The 25,430-nt window shown below is 44.9% G+C and overlaps 1 protein-coding gene across 2 annotated transcripts in view; it reads left to right on the plus strand.

Annotated features, from left to right (window-relative positions):
- The window catches only part of LOC309564635 (pancreatic lipase-related protein 2-like), an 86,809-nt gene that overhangs the window by 17,004 nt on the left and 44,375 nt on the right, over positions 1-25,430 (plus strand). For both annotated transcript variants that reach the window (XM_082269296.1, XM_082269295.1), the window contains exons 4-10: positions 2,583-2,708; positions 7,192-7,332; positions 7,566-7,674; positions 10,166-10,276; positions 10,364-10,471; positions 15,841-15,959; positions 16,392-16,521. In XM_082269296.1, coding sequence (XP_082125422.1) covers positions 2,583-2,708; positions 7,192-7,332; positions 7,566-7,674; positions 10,166-10,276; positions 10,364-10,471; positions 15,841-15,959; positions 16,392-16,521 — 844 coding nt within the window. The remainder of the gene's footprint in view (positions 1-2,582; positions 2,709-7,191; positions 7,333-7,565; positions 7,675-10,165; positions 10,277-10,363; positions 10,472-15,840; positions 15,960-16,391; positions 16,522-25,430) is intronic.

Raw genomic sequence — 25,430 nt, forward strand, 5'->3', positions numbered from 1 at the left:
GTGGAGGAGCAGAGTTGAGTGGAAGGTTGTCAGGAGGATCTGGCACAATTCCCCATTGTCGAAGCACGCGGATCCCTTGGTCGATAGATGTTATGTGGGACGTTGACCCCTGATGGGTGACGCAGAGTTTGGCCGGGTATTTCCACTTATAGATGATTTTGTGGTTGCGGAGAGCTTTGGTGATAGAGTTCAAGTTGCGTCGTTGTTGAAGGGTGTATTGGGAGTAATCCGGGAGGATTTGGAGAGATACAGCTTGTTCAGGCAGGCGGTCTTTGCGGCGGAAGGTGTCCAATATCTTATCTTTCGCTTGGAAAAAGTGTATCCTGAGCAGGACGTCTCTGGGAATTTCTTGTGGTAAGAAGGAAGGTTTAGGGATGCGATGAATCCGATCGATGGTCAAGTCAGCATTGGTGAGCTCAGGGACGGATTTTTGGAACAGATCCCGCACAAAGGAGGGCAGTTGATTGGGAAGGACGGATTCCGGAATGCCACGTATCTTAAGGTTGTTGCGTCTTGACCGATCTTCCAGGTCCGCCAATTTGGCTTGTATGCGATGAATATCAGTTTGCTGTGATGTATGGGAGTCCACTAGAGTATTGTAGGATGTTGTAATTTCACCCAGCTTATCCTCCACAGTGTGCACTCTATCTCCCAGCCCATGTAGCTCTCTTTGGCAGTAAGCGATGGATGCACTAATGTTACTTTGCATGGAAGTATGGAGTAAAGACATCATTTCCCTTAAGGTTGAGTCAGACACTGGCTGACCTGTGGTGACTATGTTGGCAAAGGGGTCCGGTAGCGGTGTGTAAGGCACACCATGCGGGGCCTGCGTTGGGGTAGCACTCACCTCCATGCCAGGGTGCTCGAGATCCGGTAAGGGCTCTTCCCAGCGAGGTTTTGATTTCACAGGGCTGTGTGTAGAGGGCGTTGATGGGGAAGAGTCTGAGGATCAGGAGGAGCGCATCGGGTCCGTTGGTGAAGAGAGCCCGGGAGCCGCAGATGTGTCGTCATCCGTGCGCGCCGCCACAAGAGGGCGGACACGCTGGGGAAGAGGAGGGACGCCGGCGCCATATTGTTGAAGACCAGCGGCCGCCGGTTTAAAAAACTCGGAGAGTTTCCGTACTGCCGGAGCGTCCAGCTTCTTTCTGGACATGATCGGAGGGTGCAGGAGGCCTTCAGACAACCGGAGCTGTGGGTTGTGGAAGGTGACCGTCGCTGTGGCAGGCTGTGGATGGATCGATGCGGAGGTACACGCCGGAGGTCTGATGTTAAGCGGCCATCTTCACTCTTTTTCAATCACTTTAAAGCAGAAATAGAATGCATCTTAGCTCCACCAACCAAAAATACTATTTAATTAATTTTTAATATTCAAAACCAACACACTCATCCATCCATGTCTCTATGCTTTCTTTTGCTGAGAAATTTAATTGTAAAACACCCCTAACATTTCTGTCCGTGGCCATCTTGAGTAAGGGCAGATGATATACAGTATGTAGCATTTACTTCCTAGAATCCTTGTGCCCCTAGCTCAGGCATGCAGGCAAGAGGGTGTACTCAGCTGAGAAAACCCCTCCTCCCCTACAGAAGACTTCTGGGATGTATGACATTATTTGCCTTTGTCTGCAAATCAGGAAGTAAAGCCCAGTACACACGTACCGATTGTCGGCCGAACGTTCGGCCGTCTTTTGTCCGGTGCTGTCCTGTCGGTTGAAAAGTGATAAAGACTGCACATGAATTTTGTCGGCCAACAACAGCCGACTGCAGAAGTGATGTCATGTGATGGTTGACTTTCCGTGTGTTTTTTCTACTCTGAGCATGCCCAGTCTTGCTCATCTGCTGTTTGTCGGCCGAATTCTGTACTGACTGAGGAACAATCGGCCGTTCTGGTGTTGGCCAACAAAAATTTTAAAGTCTGCACGCCAGATCCTGTTCGGCCGAAAAGTCGCAGTCCGTTGTCGGAAGCATCATACTAACAAGCCGACAATCCGCCGATCGGTCGGTGGCCGAATATTTACGGCCGACAATCGCTACGTGTGTACGGGCCTTTACTGAAGAAATGTTAAAAAAAGAAGTATAAAACAAGTAAATATAATCTATCTATTTACTAAGGCTAGCAGCATAGGGATTAAAATGAGTCAATGTTGATTGAGAGAGTGAAGTTCCGCTTTAAGGGGGGTGGAGTGTAGGCAAGTGCCTAAATGGTGCCAGCGAGGAGTGTAGATAAATAAATACAATTTTTGATGTGTTTCTTGGGAGCGTGCCTGCTTGGGTGCCCCATCGCATGCTGCTTGCTCTTGGGGGACACAGCAGGAGGGAGACGCCAGGAGTGCCGGCGAGGGACCCAAGAAAAGGAGGATCGCGGCTGCTCTGTGCAGAGCAGGTAAGTATGACATGTTTGTTTACTTTTAATTTAAAAAAAAAATGTTTGCCTTTAATGTCACTGTAAGAAAATACAGTAACATTTGGAAGCGGTTTCTGTGCAGAGCTGCACCAGATTTTTGTACTTTGCAGTTTTATTAGTTATTAAATAGCAAAAGAAGAGAAGATACAATCTGATTGTGTGTTTCATTATTTTCCTCCAGGAAATCATCTCTAGGGATATCATGAGCATTAAGAATTCTTTCTTCAGAGCAGGACAGAAGACGATCTTCATAGTGCATGGTATGACCGACAAAGCGGAGGATAACTGGGTGTCTGACATGATCCTGGTGAGTTTCTAGGTAATTCCTGAATCTTCAATGCTGATGGGAGAGAGATACAAGTCAGCATTGCCCAACGGCTCCTAGCTGTGCCTCTTATCTCATCAGATCTCTCTGTCCCTCCTTCTACCCCTATATCCCTCCCGCAGTGAAAAGGAAATATTTCCTTACAAGGAAGTGACATTTGATACCAAATGTTTAATCAGGCCCCTAAATCAATTCACTTTTTGATTTTAAATGCTGAAAATATATAACAATTTGTTGTACTGATACAAAAGTGTCAGCCTTGTATAGAGGACGGGGGTGTTGGTAAGAGGTAGGCCTAAACCCCCTTCTCTTTCCTGGTCTTCATAGTCTGATTATTACTTCTAATTTTTGGGAAGCCCCACATCATTTAGTTTTCTGCATTGGATAACCCCATATATTCCATATCAGTTCCAAAGCATTATCTATGGATTTGTCGGGGACACCATGCCATTTGTTTGGTTAGTTGGTTTGTGTTTTTTTGTGTGGGGTTCCCCTTTAAAATCCATAACAGTCCTTCGTCAAGGCTAAGGGTTCTGGAATTTTGAGAAAAGGGTCATTAATATTTATTTTATTTTTTTTGCTGTTCTTGCTGTGACATTTTAGAAAGAGAAAAAAATATTTGCTGGTAATTTACATTAGCCTGTCAGCCATTTTTTTTTGTAAAAATAAAATTGGCATAGAGACCCCTGTCACCCCTTAAAGGACCTTTATGGGTCTGGTATGTGTTTTTGAGGAAGGGGGCTCCCTGTGCATTTTTTTTTTCAGTGAAAACCAGAAAGGTTATTTACTGATAATTAAAATGTTGCTTTTTTTTCTTTGTAAGAGCCGGTTCACACTGCCGCGACCTCTAAGTCGCCTCATAAGTGGCGACTTGTTAGCGCGACTTTGTGCTTATTCAGCGCGACTTGTATGATAGACCGCTTTGTACGACTTTGTATTTGGCCAATCAGAATATGATAGTTCTGGGTCATGCTCAATCACACAAAAAAAAGTTCTTAAAAATTGTCGTTTTTGATAGAGAGCCAATTATTGAAAATATTATTGAAAAAAAAAATGAGATTTCTTTGGATTTTTAGTGTCTGTGGGGTCTAAAAAGTGTACCTGTGAAGTTTAAGCTCTGTAGCATGTCCAGAACCAGAAAAAAAGATAATTTTTCTTAGAATTTTTAGTAGCACAGGCATAGGGCTCCTCTCCACCTGGGCGTTTTTGTTGCAGGCATTTATCGGGCATTTTTGGAGGCAGGCATGACTTTTTTTGGATTTAGTATCTGGGGGGTCTAAAAAGTGTACCTGTGAAGTTTCAGCTCTGTAGCATGTCCAGAACCAGAAAAAAAAGATTATTTTTCTTATAATTTTTAGTAGCACAGGCAAATGGCTCCGCTCCACCTGGGAGTTTTTGTTGCAGGCATTTATCGGGCTTTTCTATAAAACTGAGTTTTATAGAACATTTGCTGAGCTCATTACATAACAGTAAGGTTAATAATATATCTTAGATTACAAAATCTTCAATTTTACTCAAATAAGTTTATGCAAACATGAAAACACCCCACAACAAAAACTACTACATCTAGTATTTTGTATAACCTCCATGATTTGTAAGGACAGTACCAGGTCTTCTAGGCATGGAATAAACAAGTTGGCCACATATTGCAACATCTATCTTTTTCCTTCAAAAACGACCTCTTTTAGAGCCTGCATTCTGGACGGAGAGTGATTCTCAACTTGTATCTTCAGAATTCCCCATAGGTGTTCGATTGAGTTCAGATCAGGAAACATACAGTACTTGGCCACTGAATCACTTTCACCCTGTTCTTCTTCAGAAATGCAACAGTGGCCTTAGATCTGTGTATTGGATCATTGTCAAAACGGATGAAAAAACGGATGAAAAAAACGCATGAAAAACTGATACATTTTGACGTGACTGAACTGATGAACTGAACGGACCCTATGTGTGAAAGGGGCCTAAAGCTTTGCTGATCTTCTTATAGCCTTTGCCTTTCTTGTGTAAAGAAATTATTTTCTTTCTCAGGCCTTGTGACATTTCTCTTCCACGTGGTGCCATTGCAGACAGCATAAAACGGGAAGGGGTTTTCTTTGTTAAGTAACATCTTTTTGTAATAAACTGTCTTTTGGACACCTGTTAAGAGTGATTTGTGTGATAGGAAAGTCTATTTTTATTTTTTTTTAAATAACAAACATGTTATACTTACCTCTTATTTGCAGTGGTTTTGCACAGGGCAGCCCAGATCCTCCTCTTCTAGGGTCTCTCTCTGCTGCTCATAGTCCCTCCCTCCTGTTGAGTTCCCCCACAGCAAGCAGCTTGTTATGGGGGCACCCAAGCCGAGAGGCAGCTCCCTATGTCCATTCAGACACTCTGGTTTGGCCTCACCCCTCTCTCTCCTGATTGACTAACTGACTTTGATTGACAGTCCGCGGGAGCCAATGTCTCAGCCAATCAGGAGAGAGAGTCCGGACGGCTGAGGGACTCGCAGAAATCGCTGGACAGAAATGGGGCTCAGGTAAGTATTAGGGGTGCTGGGGAGACTGCTTCACACAGAAGGTTTTTTAACTTAATGCATAGAATGCATTAGGATAAAAAAAACCTTCTGACTTTACAACTCCTTTAATACATTGGACTGTAGTTGAATTCTTGTTAATTAGGATTTTGTTGTCTAAAATTTAGCTTTGCTCATAAGACTTTCATTGGGATGTATTCATTTTAGCAATATGGTCCTAAATTAATTTGTTAGGAAAAATACTTTTATGTGTGTGCAAATGAACAAATCTTGGTTGCAATTAATGGCCCACATTTGTGGGAGCATTTTGTAGTATACAGTAGTGTCCCATAGAAAATGTTGATTCTGAAAGAAAAGTTTTTTTGGCAAATGGGTTCGGGTGTACTTATTTATGCTGAGCAATATGTGTATATACAGTATATATATATATATATATATATATATATATATATATATACACACACACACAATTTCACACCTAAACTTTGTTACCATACGTCATCACATTTTTGATGGTGGCATTGTTAGATTTTCATCAATCCTATAGACTAGAAAGGAGGGGTGAAACCTGGCGCACAATAGGGAAAGGGGTGTCCAAAACACTTCACAAACTCCAATAGTAAACATACAGACATATAATGGAAACAGCAACATAATGGTGGCTATATTAAAAGTCCATATGAAAAGTCTATATACATATACATATATCTCCAAACACCACACTCCGTAGGCTGCTCTGGTGACAAGTAGAAGGGGCTTGTGGTTAGCTGAAAGGAGAACACAGGCGCCACACTAAGTGCAGTATATCGAGATTTATTGTTAATTAGCCAACGAAAAGGTACTCACAAGCATGTGTGTAAAAACAGCATAACAGTATCGGCCTGAAGAAGGAGCGCATGCTCCGACAACGCGTCGCCGGCGCCAGTACGTATCCCGGAATTGACGTCAGGACGGCTACTGCTGTGTCCCCTGCAGATGGGAAGTACCGTTCGTTCATTCGCTACAACCCAGCGCTCTGAGACCGCTTGTGCCATCCTGAATCTGGATACCGGGATCATTATTCCTTTTATGATACTGTTATGCTGGTTTTACACACATGCTTGTAAATACCTTTTCGTTGGCTAATTAATAATAAATCTCGATATACTGCACTTAGTGTGGCGCCTGTGTTCTCCTTTTTATCAATCCTATAGAGCAGGGGTCTCCAAATTTTTGAACAAAGGGTAGTTTACTGTTCTTCAGACTTTAGAGGGGCTGGACTGTGGCCAGTGTGAGTAGAACATGACATTGATTTTGACTGGAGGAACAGTGCCCCATTGTTCTTGATTTTAGCAGGAGGAATAGTGTCCCATGGTTGGTATCAATGGGAGGAAAAGTGCTCCATTGTTGTTCTTAGCAGTAGTAATGCCCCATCAATTGTGTCAGTGGGAGGAATAATGCCCTAGTAATGGTGTAAGAAGGAATGGTGCCTCATATTTGGTGTCATTTGGAGGAATAGTGTCCCATGGGCTGGGCTGCATCTGGCCCCCAGGCTGTAGTTTGGGGACCACTGCTATAGAGGAGTAGAATAGATTTCACAGTGGCAAAGCGGTTAGCACTTCTGCTTAGAAGCACTGGAGTTGTTGGTTTGAATCCCAACCACAACACTACCTGCCTGCAGTTCTCCTGCATGTACTCCCTGTGCTTGTGTGGGTTTCCTCTGGGTACCTCGGTTTTCTCCCACACGCCAAAGACATGCTGATAGGTTAATTGGCTCCTGTTTAAATTTGCCTTAGTATGTGTGTGTATATGAATGTGAATTAGGGACATTAAATTGTAAGCTCCTTGAGGGCAGAGACTGATGTGAATGTACAATCTATGTATAAAGCGCTGTGTAAATTGGCAGCGTTATTTAAGTAGCTGTAATAAATAAATTAAATTGAACCCACAGAATCTACATTTTTCCCACAGGAGATCCTCCAAGTGGAAGACGTGAATTGTGTCGGAGTGGATTGGCGTCATGGTTCAGCTAATTTGGAGATGTATGCTCAGGCAAGCAGCAATGTCCAAGTGGTGGGAGCTGAAATCGCCTATCTGGTGACGAAATTGCAGGTTTGTAACAAAAATGCTGAACATGTAAACTGTAAGAAAAAAAAAAGGTCAAAACCTGCCGCAATACGCCATATCTAACTTTATATGAAATATTCCTTGAGGTGGTGTGATTTTTATTTTAACATTGTAAATTATAAACTTGTTTTGCTGATCTTTTTAAATAAGCCACTGAATGCTGATTTCCATCTCATTAACCGTATCACTTGAACATTTTTTTGATTTTCTGTTCCCAGGAGGAGTTGGAATACCCACCATCCAAGGTTCACCTCATTGGGCACAGCCTGGGTGCTCACGTAGCTGGAGAAGCCGGGAAGCGATGTCGCGGGATTGGTAGAATAACCGGTACCATATGTCCGTGTTCAGATAAGAGGGACTGTCATGAAACGGGGATGATTGGAGTGATTTCAGTTAAACAGATTTTGCTGCAAAATTACTAATTTCACTGAAGCAGAAATCCTTAATTGTGTACTGTTACTTTTTGGAATATATTTGTAAAAAAAAATTTGCACTGCAATTCCCCAGTGAAAGTGCATATACATTCATTTTCTGCCAATAAGGCAAAAAATGAATGCTTTGGGTCTGTTTCCTGTGCTTAACGAATGTTTTCAATAGTTTTAAAGCAGTATTAGACCACCACGAAAATAAAAAAAATATCTGAGCCCCCTGCAGGTTTAAGTCATAATGTACGAATACTCACTGCATACTAGCACATTATGGCAGACTCACCTACACACAGAGCCTTCCAGTGCACCGCTGTCAAGACTCTCGGCGCCTCCATCTTCACCTGGTCTTCCTTCCAGGTTCACGGGCTCAAGATCTATGAATGGCTAGGGCTGCAATGACGTCATTCCCATGCATACTGTGGGAGCTACAGCATGGAGCTGGCAGAGGTATGCTGTCCCTTCGGGGTGCAGGCCCCAGATGTATCCCGTATGAATGTCTCCTAAACAGTGCAAGTTTAGGAGGTGTTCACTGTACCTAAAGGTAAGCCTCATTATAGGCTTACCTGTAGGTACAAATTAAAAAGTGGACTTTACTTCCACTTTAAATGGAAAATACAGCATTTGGCCACTAGATAGCACTAAGTATCATAAGAAATTCCTGTGACACCAGTGCCAACTAGTGGCCAATTGCTGCTAGTTTTATGAACCACTTGCCATCTGCCCACGGTACATTTACTGCAGGCCGGTGGCAACTACAGGCTAGGCAATGTACTGGATGCTGTACTGCACTGGTGACAGTATGTAAAAAAAAAAAGTGAAGAAATCCTTTTATTTATTTTTTTTTTTGATCATTTTCTAATTCGCAGCCTGTTCCCGCATCGCACACGCACCCCAGGCAGTTCACACTGCCATATGCGATCCGCTGGGGGTGTCAATGTAATCTTAATGACACCCCCAGTTTGATCGCATATCGCAGTGCGATCGTGCAGTTCGCACAGGATCGGATCGCACAAGTGTGAACCGCTGTGCAATCCGATCCTGATGCGGCAGCAAAAATGCCTCCTGTGCGTGTTTGCTGCGGGTGCGATGCAAATTTAGCCATAGAAACTGTATGGCTAAACTCGCACCGCACAGCTGATCGCATGTCATGTCGGAGCAGTGCGCTCCGACATGACATGCGAACCCCGCACACGCAGTAGTGTGAACCGGGGCTTAAGACCTTACACTGTCTATTTTACACAAAGGGGTCATTTGGGGGATATTTGTACTGTTCTGGCATTTTCGGACTTCAATAAATGAGATAGGCCGTCAGTACATTTGGCGTATGAAAGTGGATTCTTTCATCCAACTCCAGGCTGGTGGACTTCCTTATCAACTACCTGGGAGCTGGATATGATTGTGGCGATTCCCCATAACTGCCTTGTTGACTCAATACATAACAGTATATAAGTCTGTACCCTCGGGTAAGTGTGCTGGCTTTACATTATGGTGGAGGAGTACACAGTGATGGTGAAGTTTGATCACAATTTGCCTCTTTGCGGGTGACCATCACTCAACTTATGAGATTTATTTTCTATGATGGACTATCTTGCTTTAAGATTTTTTGTACTTTTTATGAATTTTGATTTAAAAAAATTGTTTGGAGTATACTACACTGCAGATCTTATTTATATTATTCAGTTTTCTTCTCATGATTTTTTTATTTATCATATCACTGGCACATTATCCAATGGACCCAATAAGTAGGGTTTATTTCTCTTCCTAATCAGTGCTATTGGGAATCTATTTCTTATATTGAGGTTTTTATACTGTTTCATGCCTATTATGTCACTTTGAGTGCTGTACTGTTTATTTTAAGTCAGTACATTAGGAATGATCACTTTCAAGTATATATACCATAACGTGTAGACCCTATAACTTTCACATAGACTAAAAAAAATACACAAATTTAGCTTTTTTTAGCAAAGAAATGTAACAGAATAAATTTTGGCCTAAATTTATTAAAAAAGATTATTTGTTTGCAAAATGATATAGCAGAAACAATGAAAAACTGGTATTTTTTTGTTTATATACCAAAACATTTAAAACCCAGTAGTGATTGAATACCACCAAAAAAAGGCTCTATTTGTGGGAAAAAAAATAATATAAATTTGATTTGGGTACAGTATTGCATGACTGCGCAACTGCCAGTTAAAGTAGCACAGTGCTGAATAGCAATAAATGCCCTGGTCATGAAGGGGGTAAAACCTTCCAGAGGTCAAGTGGTTAAGGTATAAAATTACAAGGTCGGATAAAACAAAATGGAACCAAAACAGTTAGAGTTCCTCTATAAATTACACAAAAAAAATCTCATTACTGACTCCAACTGATGAAAGTTCTGTCTGTCGCAGGCTTAGACCCGGCTCGGCCATTCTTTGAGGACACAGATAAAATGGTTCACCTGGATGCCTCTGACGCAAGGTTTGTTGACATCATTCACACAGACACGGACCCCTTCTTAGGTAAGATTCTTTTAAAGCCTGGGGCTCTGAAATTTTTCACCTGTGGTACATCTGCCTGCTATTCATCAGCTCTCTATGTACACACAGGTCTTGGCATGATTAAAGCGACCGGACACTACGATTTTTATCCCAATGGGGGACAACACATGACTGGATGTCCAAGCAAACTGTCCTTCCTAACTGGAAATGCAGTCTGTAAGCTACCTACAACTGTATATTTGATGTAAACTGTGTACCTGCTGCCCATAGAAAATATGGTCTCTTCAGCTTAAGCAACATTGTAGGAGGAGCCATACTTCTTTTTATATAATTTTATTGTAACAATTGTTATGATCAACATTAATAAATTACCATTTAATCATATACAGTATATATACTGTATGAGGTATAACACTTTACTGCTTTCCCAAAAGAATTGCAGGATTTGTGTAATAGGGACTTGAGGTGGAAGTCCTGAGCTTCTATGCCACCATAGGTGGAAGACTCCTTACACTCTACCACAATCTAATAACATCCACCTGTTTTGTCCAATCAGAAGCCAAGCAGCCATCTCAAAACAAGTGTTACTGACCCGCCTAGCTCAAGAGTTCCTTCCTGAGATGAAGACTGAGATGGCTGAGGTTTCAAAAGTTGGAGGAGCTGTACAAACCACAGGGCACATCATGAGTATGGTTGCCCTCAAAGGGCCGGTTGTGTCTGGGGTGTGCTATAAACAGAATGCAGTGTTCAGGAGTGCGCTATGTGCAGAGTTCAAGGGTGCGCTATGTACAAAGTCCAGGGAAGCTCTGTCTTGACTTGCAGGGAGATTGTTTTCTCTCTGAGATTCTGCAGATCTGTCCCTGCCATGCCCTGCTGTGAGTGCTTGCAGGGATCTGTTAGTTCTGGGAGCTGCTGAGAGAAAAGCTGTCCCTCGTAAATGCAGCAGTGACAGTGGGGAGCAGGAACAGAGGGTGAGATCCGGAGGGGGTAGAATGGAGTTCTGCCACGATCTGGCTGCAAAACTGGGTGTGAGGCCCACATGACAATGCCTGACAGCCTGCTGTTTAACAGTGCTAAACCTTTCATCCAATTTCTAAATTGCTGCATTTGCAAATTTCAAAAGCCAGTATAAAGGAAAAGTAGTGATAAAAAAAAGCACTTGTGGGTTTAAAAGGAAAAGTAGTGATAAAAAAAAGCACTTGTGGGTTTAACTAATCATTTTTTTGTATAATTCTCCTATAAGGTGGTGTGTTCTAGGCCTACAAACTTTTGCTGCTAATAGGCGCCCCCTCATTCCCATCTCAAAAAGTTGGGAGGTATGCTAGAAACTAGTGTATGCCAGCTCCAGAAATCAAGGTCATATAATTGATGTGGTTTGAAGAATTGCGGTTAAACAGTGACTTGAAGGACAATACTTATCTGTTGACGCTTTGTGCCTTGAGGTTTGATGATATTAGCCAGGCAACACAAAGGCAATCAGGGCCGGCCTTTGGGGTGTGCGAGCTGTGCGGCTGCACAGGGCGCCATGGGCAACAGGGGCGCCGTGCGGCTATCACAGCTCGCAGCAGTCAGTTACTCACAGCCAGGATGAGTCACAGCAGGACTGTCTGAAGATGGGGCTGGCTGAAGATCAATGCACCTGAAAAAAAGAATGGCCGCGGACGGCCCGACAGGTACATTGCGTATGCGCCGCTTGGGAAAGCTGTACACGCTGGGCTATTCTCGGTCAATTGGCTCATGCGCTGTAACATGTTGGTGCCGGGCGGCGCCATTTTTAAATGCAAGGCGCCTCACCAAACGATAAGTGAGACCCCTCCGCAGCCTCTGCATCTCCTCAGGAGATGCAGTGCTGCGGGCATGGTACAGGAGATTCTCCAGGAGAATCTCCTGTATCATGCCCGCAGCACTGCATCTTCTGTACTATGCCCACAGCACTGCCTCTCCTGTACCATGCCCACAGCCCTGCATGTTCCACATGCCCACAGCCCTCCATCATGTCCGCAGTCCTGCATCTCCTACACCATGCCTGCAGCCCCTGCATCTCCTGCACAATGCCCGCAGCCCCTGCATCTCCTGCACCATGCCCGCAGCCCCTGCATCTCCTGCACCATGCCCACAGCCCCTGCATCTCCTGCACTATGCCCACCGCCCCTGCATCAAGCCCAAAACCTCTGCATCTCCTGCACCATGCCCGCAGCCCTTGCATCTCCTGTACCATTCCCGCAACCCCTGCTTCTCCAGCACCATGCCTGCAGCCTCTGCATCTTCTGTACTATGCCCATAGCACTGCCTCTCCTGTACCATGCCCACAGCTCCTGCAGTATGCCCGCAGCCCCTGCATCATGCCCGCAGCCTCTGCATCTCCTGCACCATGCCCGCAGCCCTTGCATCTCCTGTACCATTCCCGCAACCCCTGCTTCTCCAGCACCATGCCTGCAGCCTTTGCATCTTCTGTACTATGCCCGTAGCACTGCCTCTCCTGTACCATGCCCACAGCCCTGCATGTACCATGCCCACAGCCCTGCATGTACCATGCCCACAGCCCTGCATCTCCTACACCATGCCTGCAGCCCCTGCATCTCCTGTACCATGCCTGCAGCCCCTGCATCTCCTGCACCATGCCCACAGCCTCTGCATCTTCTGTACCATGCCTGCAGACCCTGTATCTCCTGCATCATGCCCTCAGCCTCTGCATCTCCTGTACCATGCTCGCAGCCCCTGCATCTCCTGTACCTGTAGTCCCTGCATCTCTCTCTTATTTGTTACAAATATTTTTTTCCTCTTTGTGTCTGTTTAGGTGGTCAGGGGCATGGGGATGGGGGGGGGGGGGTGTCGCCATAAGATTAGCTCACACAGGGCGTCTGAACACTTGAGGCCGGCCCTGAAGGCAATCATTGAGTGGTAAGTAAACAGCCAATGACAATGACAGAAACTGGACCCCAGTCTGCCTTCCCTCATTACTGTACCTCCAGATCCACAACAGCAAGTTTTATTGTCTTTATCTTTCCGCTCACGTACATCCTCGGTGGCCAGAGGGAGGAGATGGAGATAGCAAAGCTTGCACTCCCTGCTGGTTCTATTCTCTTCTCCTATGTTGATTCACTGGGTGATAAGAGAAGAAGTGGTAATGACACTACTCTTGTCAGCTAATCAAGTTAAAGGGAATTTTGGGAATTTTTAGAGGGAATTTTAGTGGCCCGAAGACTTGATAAGCAAACTGATTGCCTTGAGTCTCCAGTCCAATAGTTATATGTTAATTTGGTAGATGTCTCATTCTGATGGAAATCTCAAAGCAGGGTTCGTACGGTCATGAAAATCCTGGAAAAGTCATGGGATGTTGACATGACACTTTCCAGGCCTGGAAAAGTCCTGGAAAATGAGTAAACTTACTAAGTTTTGGAAAAGTCATGGAAAAGTGTTGTGCAACTATTTAATTTTGTCTCTGGGCCCCCTGTATTCTGTGGGAGCGGGGGACAGTAAGTGGACTATTTTCTCTGTTTCGGGTTTAGGCGGATTAATCTCCGCAGCGCACTGCACAGCTGAAGCCTGATCACTGGCCCCTTCATTATGAATAGACGGTGACAGGCTGGGAACTCGTGCATTTACTGTCCCGCTCTCAGGGACGTACCAGCGGGGGGGGGGGGGGGGCGCGTGCACTGGGGGGTGTCAGGCCGGTGTCCGCCGGGCCGCCCGCATCTCCGCACTGGGGGGGGGGGTGTCAGGCCGGTGTCCGTCGGGCCGCCCGCATCTCCGTGTGAAGAAGGCAGCGGCAGGAAGAAGGTCAGAGAGGGTGCCTCAGGAGTCTCGTGTGCTGGATAGGAGGGGGATGGGATGGGACAGCTGCATAGAGAGGAATTGAACTTTCATATTCCTCATGCCTCATGTCGCTGAATGTTGTTACTCTTCCTCTCAGAAGCTGCACTAGGAATATGGAAAGTTAAATTCATCTATATGCAGCTGCCCCATCCCCCTCCTATACAACTTCCTTTGCTTGTCCCCCTCAGTGCTATTACCCCCCCCCCCCTCAGTGCTATTACCCCCCCCACCCTCAGTGCTGTTAACCCCCCCTCAGTGCTGTTAACCCCCCCCAGTGCTATTAACCCCACCCCTCAGTGCTATTAACCCCACCCCCTCAGTGCTATTAACCCCCCCAGTGCTCTTTTAGCCCCCCCCCCCACTGCTCTTTACCTCACCCCGTGCTCTTAGCCCCCTCCGTGCTCTTAGTCTGGCTCCCCCAGTGCTCTCCACCCCCCTGTGCTCCCTGGCTCCCCCCTCAGTGATTACCTGTTCCCCCCCAGACAGTGCTCATCAGTTCCCCCCTCCCCCTGTGCTCTCCATCTCCCTGGTTTTCCCTGCCTGCCCCCCCCCCCCCAGTGCTCTCCACTCCCCTGCGCCTTCCAACCCCCTGCAATGCTTTCCAAACACCCCCTTAATTCTCTCTATTCCCCCCCATGCCCTTCAGCTCCTCCAGTGCTCTCTGCTTCCCCTGTGCTCTCCAGCCCCCCCTAGTGCTCTTCTATCTTCTATCATGTCCACAGTCTCTGACCATCTCCTGTACCATGTCCGCAGTCTCTGACCATCTCTTCTACCATGTCCGCAGTCTCTGACCATCTCTTCTACCATGTCCGCAGTCTCTGACCATCTCTTCTACCATGTCCGCAGCCTCTGACCATCTTCTGTACCATGTCTGCAGCCTTTGACCACCTCCTGTATCATGTCCCCAGCCTCTAACCACCTCCTGTACCATGTCCACAGCCTTTGAAAATCTCCTGTACCATGTCCGCAGCCTCTAACCACCTCCTGTACCATGTCCACAGCCTCTAACCACCTCCTGTACCATGTCCACAGTCTTTGACCACCTCCTGTACCATGTCCACAGCCTCTAACCATCTCTTCTATCATGTCCGTAATCTCTGACCATCTCTTGTCTTTTATCATGTCTGCAGTCTCTGAGGGGGTCTGGAGAGGAGTCAAAAGTGGGAGTGCTGTCGGGATGGGGATCACAGGAGAAGTCAGACATGTGTTGACTGGGGATAGGAGACTACAGGATAAAACCAGAGCATGGTGCACCTAAGAGGAGGTCAGTGACAGTGCTGCCCCGCCAGTCTGAGGGGGGGTCACTGATGTAAGGGGGCACTGTTATAAAGGTTCCTCCTTATATCAGGACCCCCCCTCCCTTCCTTAGTGCATTCACTCTGTGGAAAGTGGTCTCTGGTCACCAGAGTCCCCCTTACATCAGAGTTCTCAGCTTTTTCACCCGTGCGCCTGAAGTGACACCCGCTCCCAGCTGCGGCAGTGGTGCTTCCATCTCATCCATTGTAAAACAAGGGACCATTTTGAGTCGCGCTGTATCCAGAAACGAAACCCTAACTGCAGAGGTACTGTACACTACAAAGATTGTCATTTATTTTAGTAAAAATATGCTGGGTGTGACATGGATTTTCTTTTTATTTAATGTATACATAGACATTTCATGAAACTTTAGGTCATGAATATTTACATGAAGTCATGTAAAAGTAATGGAATTGTATTGCTAAAAATGTGTATGAACCCTGTTAAAGTCTTTCTTTGTTTGGCCTTCTCAGCGTTGGTGGAGTCGATGGCCTGCAACCATCTTCGAGCCCCCCTCTTCTACATAGAGAGCGTCCAAAACCCCGGGGGATTCCTGAGCTACCCATGTGAGAACTACATGGCGTTTCAAGATGTAAGGAACAATTCTAATCTCTGGGAATTTCCCACGAGGTAAAAATAATTGTGAGAGATTGATAAAGTCCATAGATGGATAAGTATGACATTGTATGTGATTACTCCATTTAATAAACAGATATTCGCTCCCGAAGAGTACTTTTAATAAAGGATGCAGAACCAAAATTGCTAACTTACAATTCTGGTCATTAACAAAACTCTCTGAGGTCTTAATAGACTGATTGGTCATGGGGGTTGTCAGTGAGGAAGACAGATATGTGGCTGGTTTTCTGCAATGATTGGCAAGCTCTGCACTGTCCTCATTAGCTGGGCAAAGCCTCTCTTTCAAAGACAAAAGCATGAGTCTCAAATAAACTTTTTTGGCCCAATTTATACAACAGCTCATAATGATAACTTCTAGAAATCAGTGATTATCTATCTTCTTCCTCAGGGTTCCTGTTTTCCCTGCCCCTCCAGTGGTTGTCCGGCCATGGGGCATTATGCTGATCCATCACATAGTACGAGCACCCAGCATCAGACCTTTTACCTTCACACCGGAGGGAATCCCCACCATTTCTCAAGTAAGTACCTGTGTAAGAAGGGGAAATGGTTGCACCTTATACCTGACCAGTTGTTTAACTACTTGGCTACCGGGCCAATTCTGACACTTTTCTCATATATGTAAAATATGTTTTGTTTTGTTTTTTTGCTAGAAAATTGCTTAGAACCCCCAAACATATTTTTTTTTTGCAGAGACCCTAGAAAATAAAATGGCGGCCATTGCAATTGTTTATGTCACACGTTATTTGCGCAGCGGTTTTTCAATCACAATTTTTTGGGGAAAAAAATACACTTTAATGAATAAAAAATAAACACAATATATAACCAATTTTTTTTGTAAAATATGAATACCCTGGGTAAATAGATACCCAACATGTCATGCTGTAAAATTGCACACGCTCCTGGAGAGGTGGCAAACTACTGTACTTAAAAATCTCCATAGGCAAAGCTTTCAAAATTTCTACAGGTTACCAGTTTAGACTTACAGAGGATATCTAGTGCTTAAATGATTGCTCTCATTCTGACGTTTGGGGCGATACCTCACAAGTGTGCTTTGAACAATGTTTACAAATGTGGGCATGACCTATGTATGCATTTACCACTGTGGGGGGGGGGGGGGGGGGTTGGCGCTTGAATTTTTTTTTTGGTACTTTTTACACTTTCCTTATAAAAAAATGTTTTGATCACTTTTATTGCTATCACCAGGGGAGGATTGGGCCAGGGGGCAGGCGGGCAATTGCCCCCTGGGCTGCTCTGATGCCCCATAAAAAGGCTTCTGCCACAGACATGTCTTAAGGGATTCCTGGTGAAGAGAAGTAAAAAAAAGTCCCTGCCGCTGACTACTAAGTGCAAGTTGAAAACAAGGACAGAGTGCATACCTCCCCCCCTAGCATGGATGGTGTAAACTGTCTCTGAGCAGAGGCCAGTTCCATGCCCCACTGGAGACTCTTCTCTCCCAGCCAGTCCCGACTGAGCTGTCCCAGCTCCTCCCAACCTCCCCCTGCTGGCTAGGTCGGGAACCCGGATTTAGCCGGTAAGTAGAGAGTATCTGGAGCAGGGCTTCAGCTTGGAATAGGGGTCAGGAGGAGGACGGGAATAGGGAGAGTGGGAGGGGGGGGGGCCGAGTCGCTGCATCCTGGGCCTCTGGTTTCTACTTGCCTCCTGGGCTGAAAGTTGCCAGTCTGCCCCTGGCTATCACAATCTAGTGCTTTAAAAAAATGGCCTTGTTTACATTGGGCCGGAAGTGGAAGTGACGTCATGATATCACTCCAGTCTTGCTAGACCATAGAGATGAGCGGAGGCCATTTTTCCTCCGCTCATCTCTGTTACTAGCTACCACAACTGCCAGATCGGTTCTTGGGCTTCCTGATCTGCCAGGTAAGTCCGAGAATCACCGGGAAGAAGCGGGAGGGAGCGACCCCTCCCGCCACATCTAAAAGTGATCCAGTGGTAAATCCGCAGCTTTGACCACTTTTATCGGTTTGAGAATCGGCTGAAAAAAACAATACCGGGGTTATGGCATATTGCTGCAGCGAACGAGGATGTCATTTGTATATAACCTGGTCGGCAAGTGTTTAAAGTGTAACTAAACCCTGGAGCCTACATTCACTATATCTGGTCTCCCACAGTACACAGAACATGGAAATGCAATTATTTTTAAAATTTAAACAGCTAAATAACTTTTCTCTTCAACAGTATCTAGCAGTCTTCTGATTTCTATCAGTTCCTGGTGAAGCTTGTAGGAGGAGTTTTCATAATGCACTCAGGTGTCCTATGAGGCTGCAGGGTTCCTGATCCTCTGTCTGGACAGTGCTGATTGTCCCTGTGCTAATCACATGCACTCTCTCAAGAGAAAAAACCTTTCCAGCAATTCACACCAAACTGAGCATGTGCAGCCTGACTCCAAAGCTCTGTCTTATGCGGACATGTTTAGGAGTCCGTGGAAGAAGAGGAAGATCTGTACATACAAAATCAAACAGCTGTTTTACACAATGCAGAGGATTAACCCCTTAGGTTCCACAGTGAGTATAACAAGTGTGCTTTACTGCATATACAGACTGATTTTACCGTTGTGGGGTTAGTAACACTCTAAACCCTTTTACTGTCAGGTCCGCACAGACCTACAGCACTGCTTGCAGCTGGCCAGGTCTGTACGACAGACAGACCTAATTTCTCCCTCTGCTAAAGGCTCATGGTCACTTCAATGACTATGAACTTATAACAGAATTGCTCAGCAGACTCTGCTGAACAATTTTTAAACTTTGATCAGCAGGTTACAATCCGCTGATTAAAGCTATTACCTAAAACCTAACCTAAAATGTGAACACCCCCCCCCCCTGCTGCCCTGTCCCCAGCCTCTCTACCTCCCGCTGCTCCCTGTCACCTAAAACTGGTCCCCCCACTCTCCTTTCTTATCCCCTTCTTCCCCCTCATCACTGATATCCCCACCCAATCTGATCCCTGCCCCCAGCAAACCCGATCCCCTGCATTTACTTATTGAAGCCAGCATCCCGGCTGCTTCAAGTCATGATGGGGCCTGGAAGGGATCAAAGTTTGTCCCTCCCGTACCAGCTCCTGCACCCCTGATTAATCCCTGCTGCTCCGGCGGCATCCCTCCTTCCTCTCACATCGCCTGCAGCTGCTGACCGGCACTATGCTCCGGCGAGCTGTCAGGGCGAGGGGGGGGGGGGGTGTGCAGATGCTGGTGAGGATGGGGATTGGGGGGGCTTGGTAAACATGTGTTTGCCAGCCCCCTCTCTGTAGTACAGTGGACCTGGGCAGCGATCACTACCGATCGCTCCTAAGTCCACTGACAGCCTATCAGCTGATCATAGTAAACTGAGTGTTTAATTGTATAACCAGTATGGTAGGTGACTGATAGGGTTGAGGGAAGGAGGGAAGGAGACAAAGGTGGGAATAAATCTACCAAACACTGGATATGGGGATTTAAATGTGCCTATATCAACAACAAAGACCACAAACAAAAAGATATAACATGTTTATTAAAATTACAAATATAATATATATATATATATATATATATATATATATATATATATATATATATATATATATAATTCCTCTAGTCTTATAAATATACAATGTTTGTCTAGGATTCATCACATGATCTGCTTGTTGATCGACGCGTTTCGCTGAAATAGCTTCTTCGGAATCCAAGCATTGTATACATATCAGACAGACTTGCAAACTACAATATCTAAGATAAACAACAATACATATCAATATATATCACATACAATACTTCAGATAAATATTGATGCTACCAAAAATTAATATATCGGTACATCATAACAGAATCTGGAAAGGAAAGGCAAATGGACGAGCAACAACAAAAAAAGGGGGGGGGGACATAAAAATGAGGATGTGAGGTATCAAGCTGCAACGGATCAACGGGGGGGGTGGACTTCAAACAGGTTGAAGGACAGGGAAGGGAGGAAAAAGAACCAGCACATAACATAAAACACATAAGATTGTTCTTACCCATCGATAAAATCACTGTTGCACTGGATTGGGTGTTTTTTTCTTCCTCCCCCTTTTGTTTTTTTTCTCTCTCATGTTTTTGGCATATTTGTACATCAGGTTTTTGAGGGTATACTCTGGTCACTACTCTCTTTAATTGCACTTCTCTCTGGTCACTTTTATAGATACAATTATATTCTTGCAATTTTGTCAGTTTTATTACCCAATTATGGGTTCTTCAGCAATTGTGCCTTGTCACTTGTATATGTCCACTTTTTCTGCACTATCACTTGGGCTGCTCTTTGCATATTTTGATGTTTTTGGGATCTTGTATAATTTCAGCTATTCTATATACAGCTGCTAAGGTGATATTACTTGCTACCAAACTTTGCAAGAAGTTTGACGTTTGATTTTATCGATGGGTAAGCACAATCATATGTGTTTTATGTTATATGAATAGAGGAATTATATATATATATATATATATATATTGTGACAGGAAGTCAGGTAAATCTGGGAATGTAGTCACTGAGAGGAGACACATTCCCACCTGCTTTGAAAGTTCACTGATACTATAGGGTGTTGGCTGCAGAGAGAGCCAGCAGGAAGTTGAAAACCATTCAGCTGTTCAGAATGAGGAGATCAAGGACTCTATAATTTGTCCAGAGAAAATCTATTGAGTGCTGCCTCCTGTCGCTGTGTGAGCTGGGAGAGGAGGACAGACATACGTGTACCTCCCGACGCCGTGTGGGCATGGGAGAAGGACTGCTGCCGCCTGTCGCCGTGTGGGCTGGGAGAGGGGGACAGTCGGATGTGTGCCTCCCGACAAGCTGGTGAGCATGGGAGAAGACCCCCTAAAGCGATGTGAAGCTAAGGAGGGTAACCACGAGTGAAGACGTCTCAAAGGTGAGAAGACAAAGTGTTCCATGTGAAGAGTGTGAAGAGTAAAGGGACCTGTTAAATGAACTGTGTTCAATATGAAGAATCTGAAGAGTAAAGGATCCTGTTATAAATGAACATGTGCTGTGTGAAAGAAAACAAAGGGACATGTTCAATGGACAATGTTTGTGCTGTGTGAAAAGCAAACAAATGGACATTTGAGTGTCTGCTGTAGGATCAGCAGTGTCGGCCCAACAGTAGGTTGGAAAGACTTCTTAGGTAGGTTCCAGCGTGAGAAGGTAGCCGCCCACAGAGGCAAGGATTTATTTTGTCTTTTATTTTATTTTGGCTGTTTTGACGCTTGCAATTGTATGAAGTAAATTGCATGAATAAATCAGTCTTGTTTTCAACCTCTGCTCGGCTATCTCTCTGTGAAAACGCACCCCCAAGGGGTCATCCACGCCTACCACCGAGCTAATCCCTTACATATGGTGGAGGTATGCAGTGGGCATAAGCAGAGATCCCTGCAAGGAAGTGCAAATGTTTGATGAACTTTATCTGGTGCATGAGATTGCACAATCTATGTGTGCAGGAGAGAAGATCCTGACAGAAAAAAAAAAAAAAAAAAGTGTTTTAAAGAGACAGCGGTCTCAAAATTTTTTGATGAACTTTGTTGTGTCTGGTGCAAGTGACTGCACAAACTGTGTGCGCAGGAAAAGAGATCCTGCAAGAGAGAGAAAAACTACATGTGTTGAAGAGACAGTGGTCTGAAAAATTTTTGCTGGACTGTGAAAAATTTGTTTGTGGAGTTATTGAAGATGGGGCGTTCAAAACGCCTGAAAAATGCAAAGATAGATGAAATGAGAGACCGGATTCTATGGATGGAGGGGATGCTACCGTCTGAACCAGCCCCATCCATGCCTAAAGAGAGTCTACTAAAGAGGAAGGTTGTTGTCCCTAGCAACACTGATGAAACTGCTATGGAGACGCAGTGTGCTCAGATGAAAAGTAAACTCAAAATGGAGGAGATGTTGAAACATCTGATTATATCAAATGCAGCTCAACAGCAAGCAAATGCAGCTCAACAGCAGGCAAATGCGGATTTTCAGCAGAGCTTTGCAGCTCAACAAAAGGCTCATCAAGAGAGCATGGCAGGCTGGAAACAGAGACGCCAGCAGCCAATGGAGGCCATCGGTTTGGAAGAAACCGAGTATGTGTGCAGGGCTGAGTTGGATGCCTTGCAACGGAAAATGGAAGAAAAGGAACAAGCCTTGGAATTGCTTAAAATGGAGCATAGAAACTTGCAGGAAATGAATGAACTACTCAAGTCTCATGTGTTACAGTGGGAAGAATCCACTGCTCTTCTTTTGGTCGAGTTGCAAAAACGCAGAGAGACTATAATGGAGAAAGATACCATCCTCATGGAAAAGGAAAGTGAAATTCAGACTTTGCAGAAGCAAAGTATGGCTGATATGTTGGAGTTGCGTAATCAGCTGGAAAAAAGTCTTCAGTCTTTGGGAGCTACAAAAATAGACCTGCAGGAGTCGCAGGAACAGAATGTCGCTCTGAAAACGACATTGTCTCTCAGCGACAACGAGAAAAGTGAAAGAGAGGCTAAATTACTGAGTACTGTGTATGAGCTCACTACTTTAAGCAATGTGGTAAATGAATGGCGTGCGGACTGTGAAAGTTGGAAAGGGGAAGCCCAACGTGTCCAGCAGCAGTTAAAGGAGAAAGAAGCCTGTGTGGCAGAATTACATTCTTATTCCCAGATGCTAGCCAATGAGGTGAAGGCTCTTATGCAGGGAAAAGAAGATTGTGAACATAAGAGGGAAAAAGTAGAGGCACAGCTTCTGGAATCGCAAGTCAAGGTGTCAGAAGGTGACCGATTGTGTGCTAAGCTGTCAGAGAAGGCAAACCGACTGCAGGTTGAGTTGGACAATGTTACAAATCAGCTTTCTCAAGCAGACAGCAAATCTAGAGAAATTGCGGAAGATTTTTCTATCTTGGAATCGCAGCTGCAAGACACGCAGGAACTCTTACAGGAAGAGAGGTGTCAAAGGCTGAGTTTTAGCACAAAGCTCAAACAAATGGAAGATGAGAAAAATGGCTTCCTGGAACAATTAAAAAAGGAGGCGGAAGCAAAGAAAAACCTATCAGAGCAAGTCGCAACATTGCAAGCTCAGATAGCGGATATGAAAAAACGCATGGAAGAAAGCGTTGGTTCATTACAGTGTGTTGAAGATGTGAAAAAGAAGTTTGATCAGATGCTTGGTGAAGAGAAGACTGTGTCTGCAAAATATGCAGAAGAACGCGCCCGTGCAGAAACGGAGGTGCGTGATAACGAGAGCAAAGCCCTGTTCTTGGCTCGCTCTTTGGAGGAAGCTCTAGAGTGTAAGGCTGAACTAGAAAGTGTTAACAAACAGCTGCGTACAGAAATGGAAGAATTGGTCAGCTCCAAGGATGATGTTGTGAAAAGAGTTCAGGAGCTAGAAAAGTCTAAGCGAGCCTTAGAACAGCAAGTAGAAGAGATGAAGATTCCGTTGCAGGAACTGGAAGAGGAATTCCAGGCAACAGAGGATCTGTCCCAAAGAGGGGATAGTGTGCCTGATGCAGTTTTTAAAAGGATCAGTGTTTTGGGGTCTGTCCTGAGTGAGCCTCAGAAATGTGATGACATGTGGCTTGAATCACCCCTTTGGAATAAACCGTTCCTTCAAAAACTTCAAGCATTGGAAAATGTATCATTAGAGCTTCAGCAAACAAAGGAGCTGAGTAAGAAATGTGATGATTTCTCAGTTCAGGCTGAAAACCTAGTGGGGAAAACTAAGGCTGTTGGTGAAAACGTGAAGCAAATGAATAAGTGCCTTTCAGGGAGTGTTTCCAAAATGGAACTGGTGAAAGACGGGTGGCAGAAGTTTGATCGTGATCTTGAGATGCATTCCATGTGGAATTCAGATAGAGAAAAAGAACTAGGTGACCTTGAGCGGTCAAATAGTTCAGCAGAAAGTGCATTGAAGAAACCTGTAAAAGAATGTGTTGCAGTTCCATGCTTCTTCACTGATGCAGAGAGGAGGTCTATAATGGATACCACCCAGATCGCTGGGTTCAACTGTGTTGTTGCCTTTAACCCCTATGTTGGTGTAAGGAAAGTTGATGATGTTCTGGTTGACTACTTCTGTGAAGAGTTTGGCAAGAAATATAAACTGAATATCAAATCAAATAGTAGGCCTTTACTGCGACTCGCTCAGGAGGGCGAAAAGTTTAAGAAGTTGATGAGTGCAAATGCTTCCGATCTGCCTATGAATATGAAATGTTTGGTGAATGATATTGATATCTCTGGGAAAAGGAACAGGGGTCACTTTGAAGAAATGTGTGACAGCCTGTTGTCTCAATTGGAAAATCCTCTGCACAGCATCTTAGAGCAAGCAAAGCTCAAGAAGGAAGATCATTCCCTTTTACAACAAAAAGTCAATGATTGTGTACAGATGTATGGAGAGGCAACTCAAGTCACAGAGGGATGTCAAGAGTCTCTACTTGGAACAAAGCTTAGTGAAGCAAAGGTTCTCAAAGTTTTGTGGAAAACATTTATGGATAGCAGAGAGAGGCGTCTTAAGAATGTTGAAGACATTAAGACTAGCCCAATTGAGTTGCCTATGGATCACGGTCCTCCATGGTGGATTGGACAGACGGTTATGAGAGACAAGCTGTCTGACATTTATGAGAAAGCTGTCAATGAAGATGACAGAAACGAGAAGGAGCAAAATGATGCCAAAAATGCAGTTGAAGAATGTGTATATGAGATGAGAGACAAACTGTGTGGCATTTATGAGAAATCTGTCAATGAAGATGACAAAACAGTTTCATCCGGAAGCTTGAGGATAATAGGAGGCTTATCAGTGAGTCAGCAGTGCCTGACACATGCGTGCCTGGAAATATGTGTCCCAACCCTAGGGTTGAAACAAGAGGGGGGGGTATGTGACAGGAAGTCAGGTAAATCTGGGAATGTAGTCACTGAGAGGAGACACATTCCCACCTGCTTTGAAAGTTCATTGATACTATAGGGTGTTGGCTGCAGAGAGAGCCAGCAGGAAGTTGAAAACCATTCAGCTGTTCAGAATGAGGAGATCAAGGACTCTATAATTTGTCCAGAGAAAATCTATTGAGTGCTGCCTCCTGTCGCTGTGTGAGCTGGGAGAGGAGGACAGACATACGTGTACCTCCCGACGCCGTGTGGGCATGGGAGAAGGACTGCTGCCGCCTGTCGCCGTGTGGGCTGGGAGAGGGGGACAGTCGGATGTGTGCCTCCCGACAAGCTGGTGAGCATGGGAGAAGACCCCCTAAAGCGATGTGAAGCTAAGGAGGGTAACCACGAGTGAAGACGTCTCAAAGGTGAGAAGACAAAGTGTTCCATGTGAAGAGTGTGAAGAGTAAAGGGACCTGTTAAATGAACTGTGTTCAATATGAAGAATCTGAAGAGTAAAGGATCCTGTTATAAATGAACATGTGCTGTGTGAAAGAAAACAAAGGGACATGTTCAATGGACAATGTTTGTGCTGTGTGAAAAGCAAAC

This window comes from Pelophylax lessonae (assembly GCF_965119305.1).
Source record: "Pelophylax lessonae genome assembly, chromosome: 9".
Lineage (NCBI taxonomy): Eukaryota > Metazoa > Chordata > Amphibia > Anura > Ranidae > Pelophylax > Pelophylax lessonae.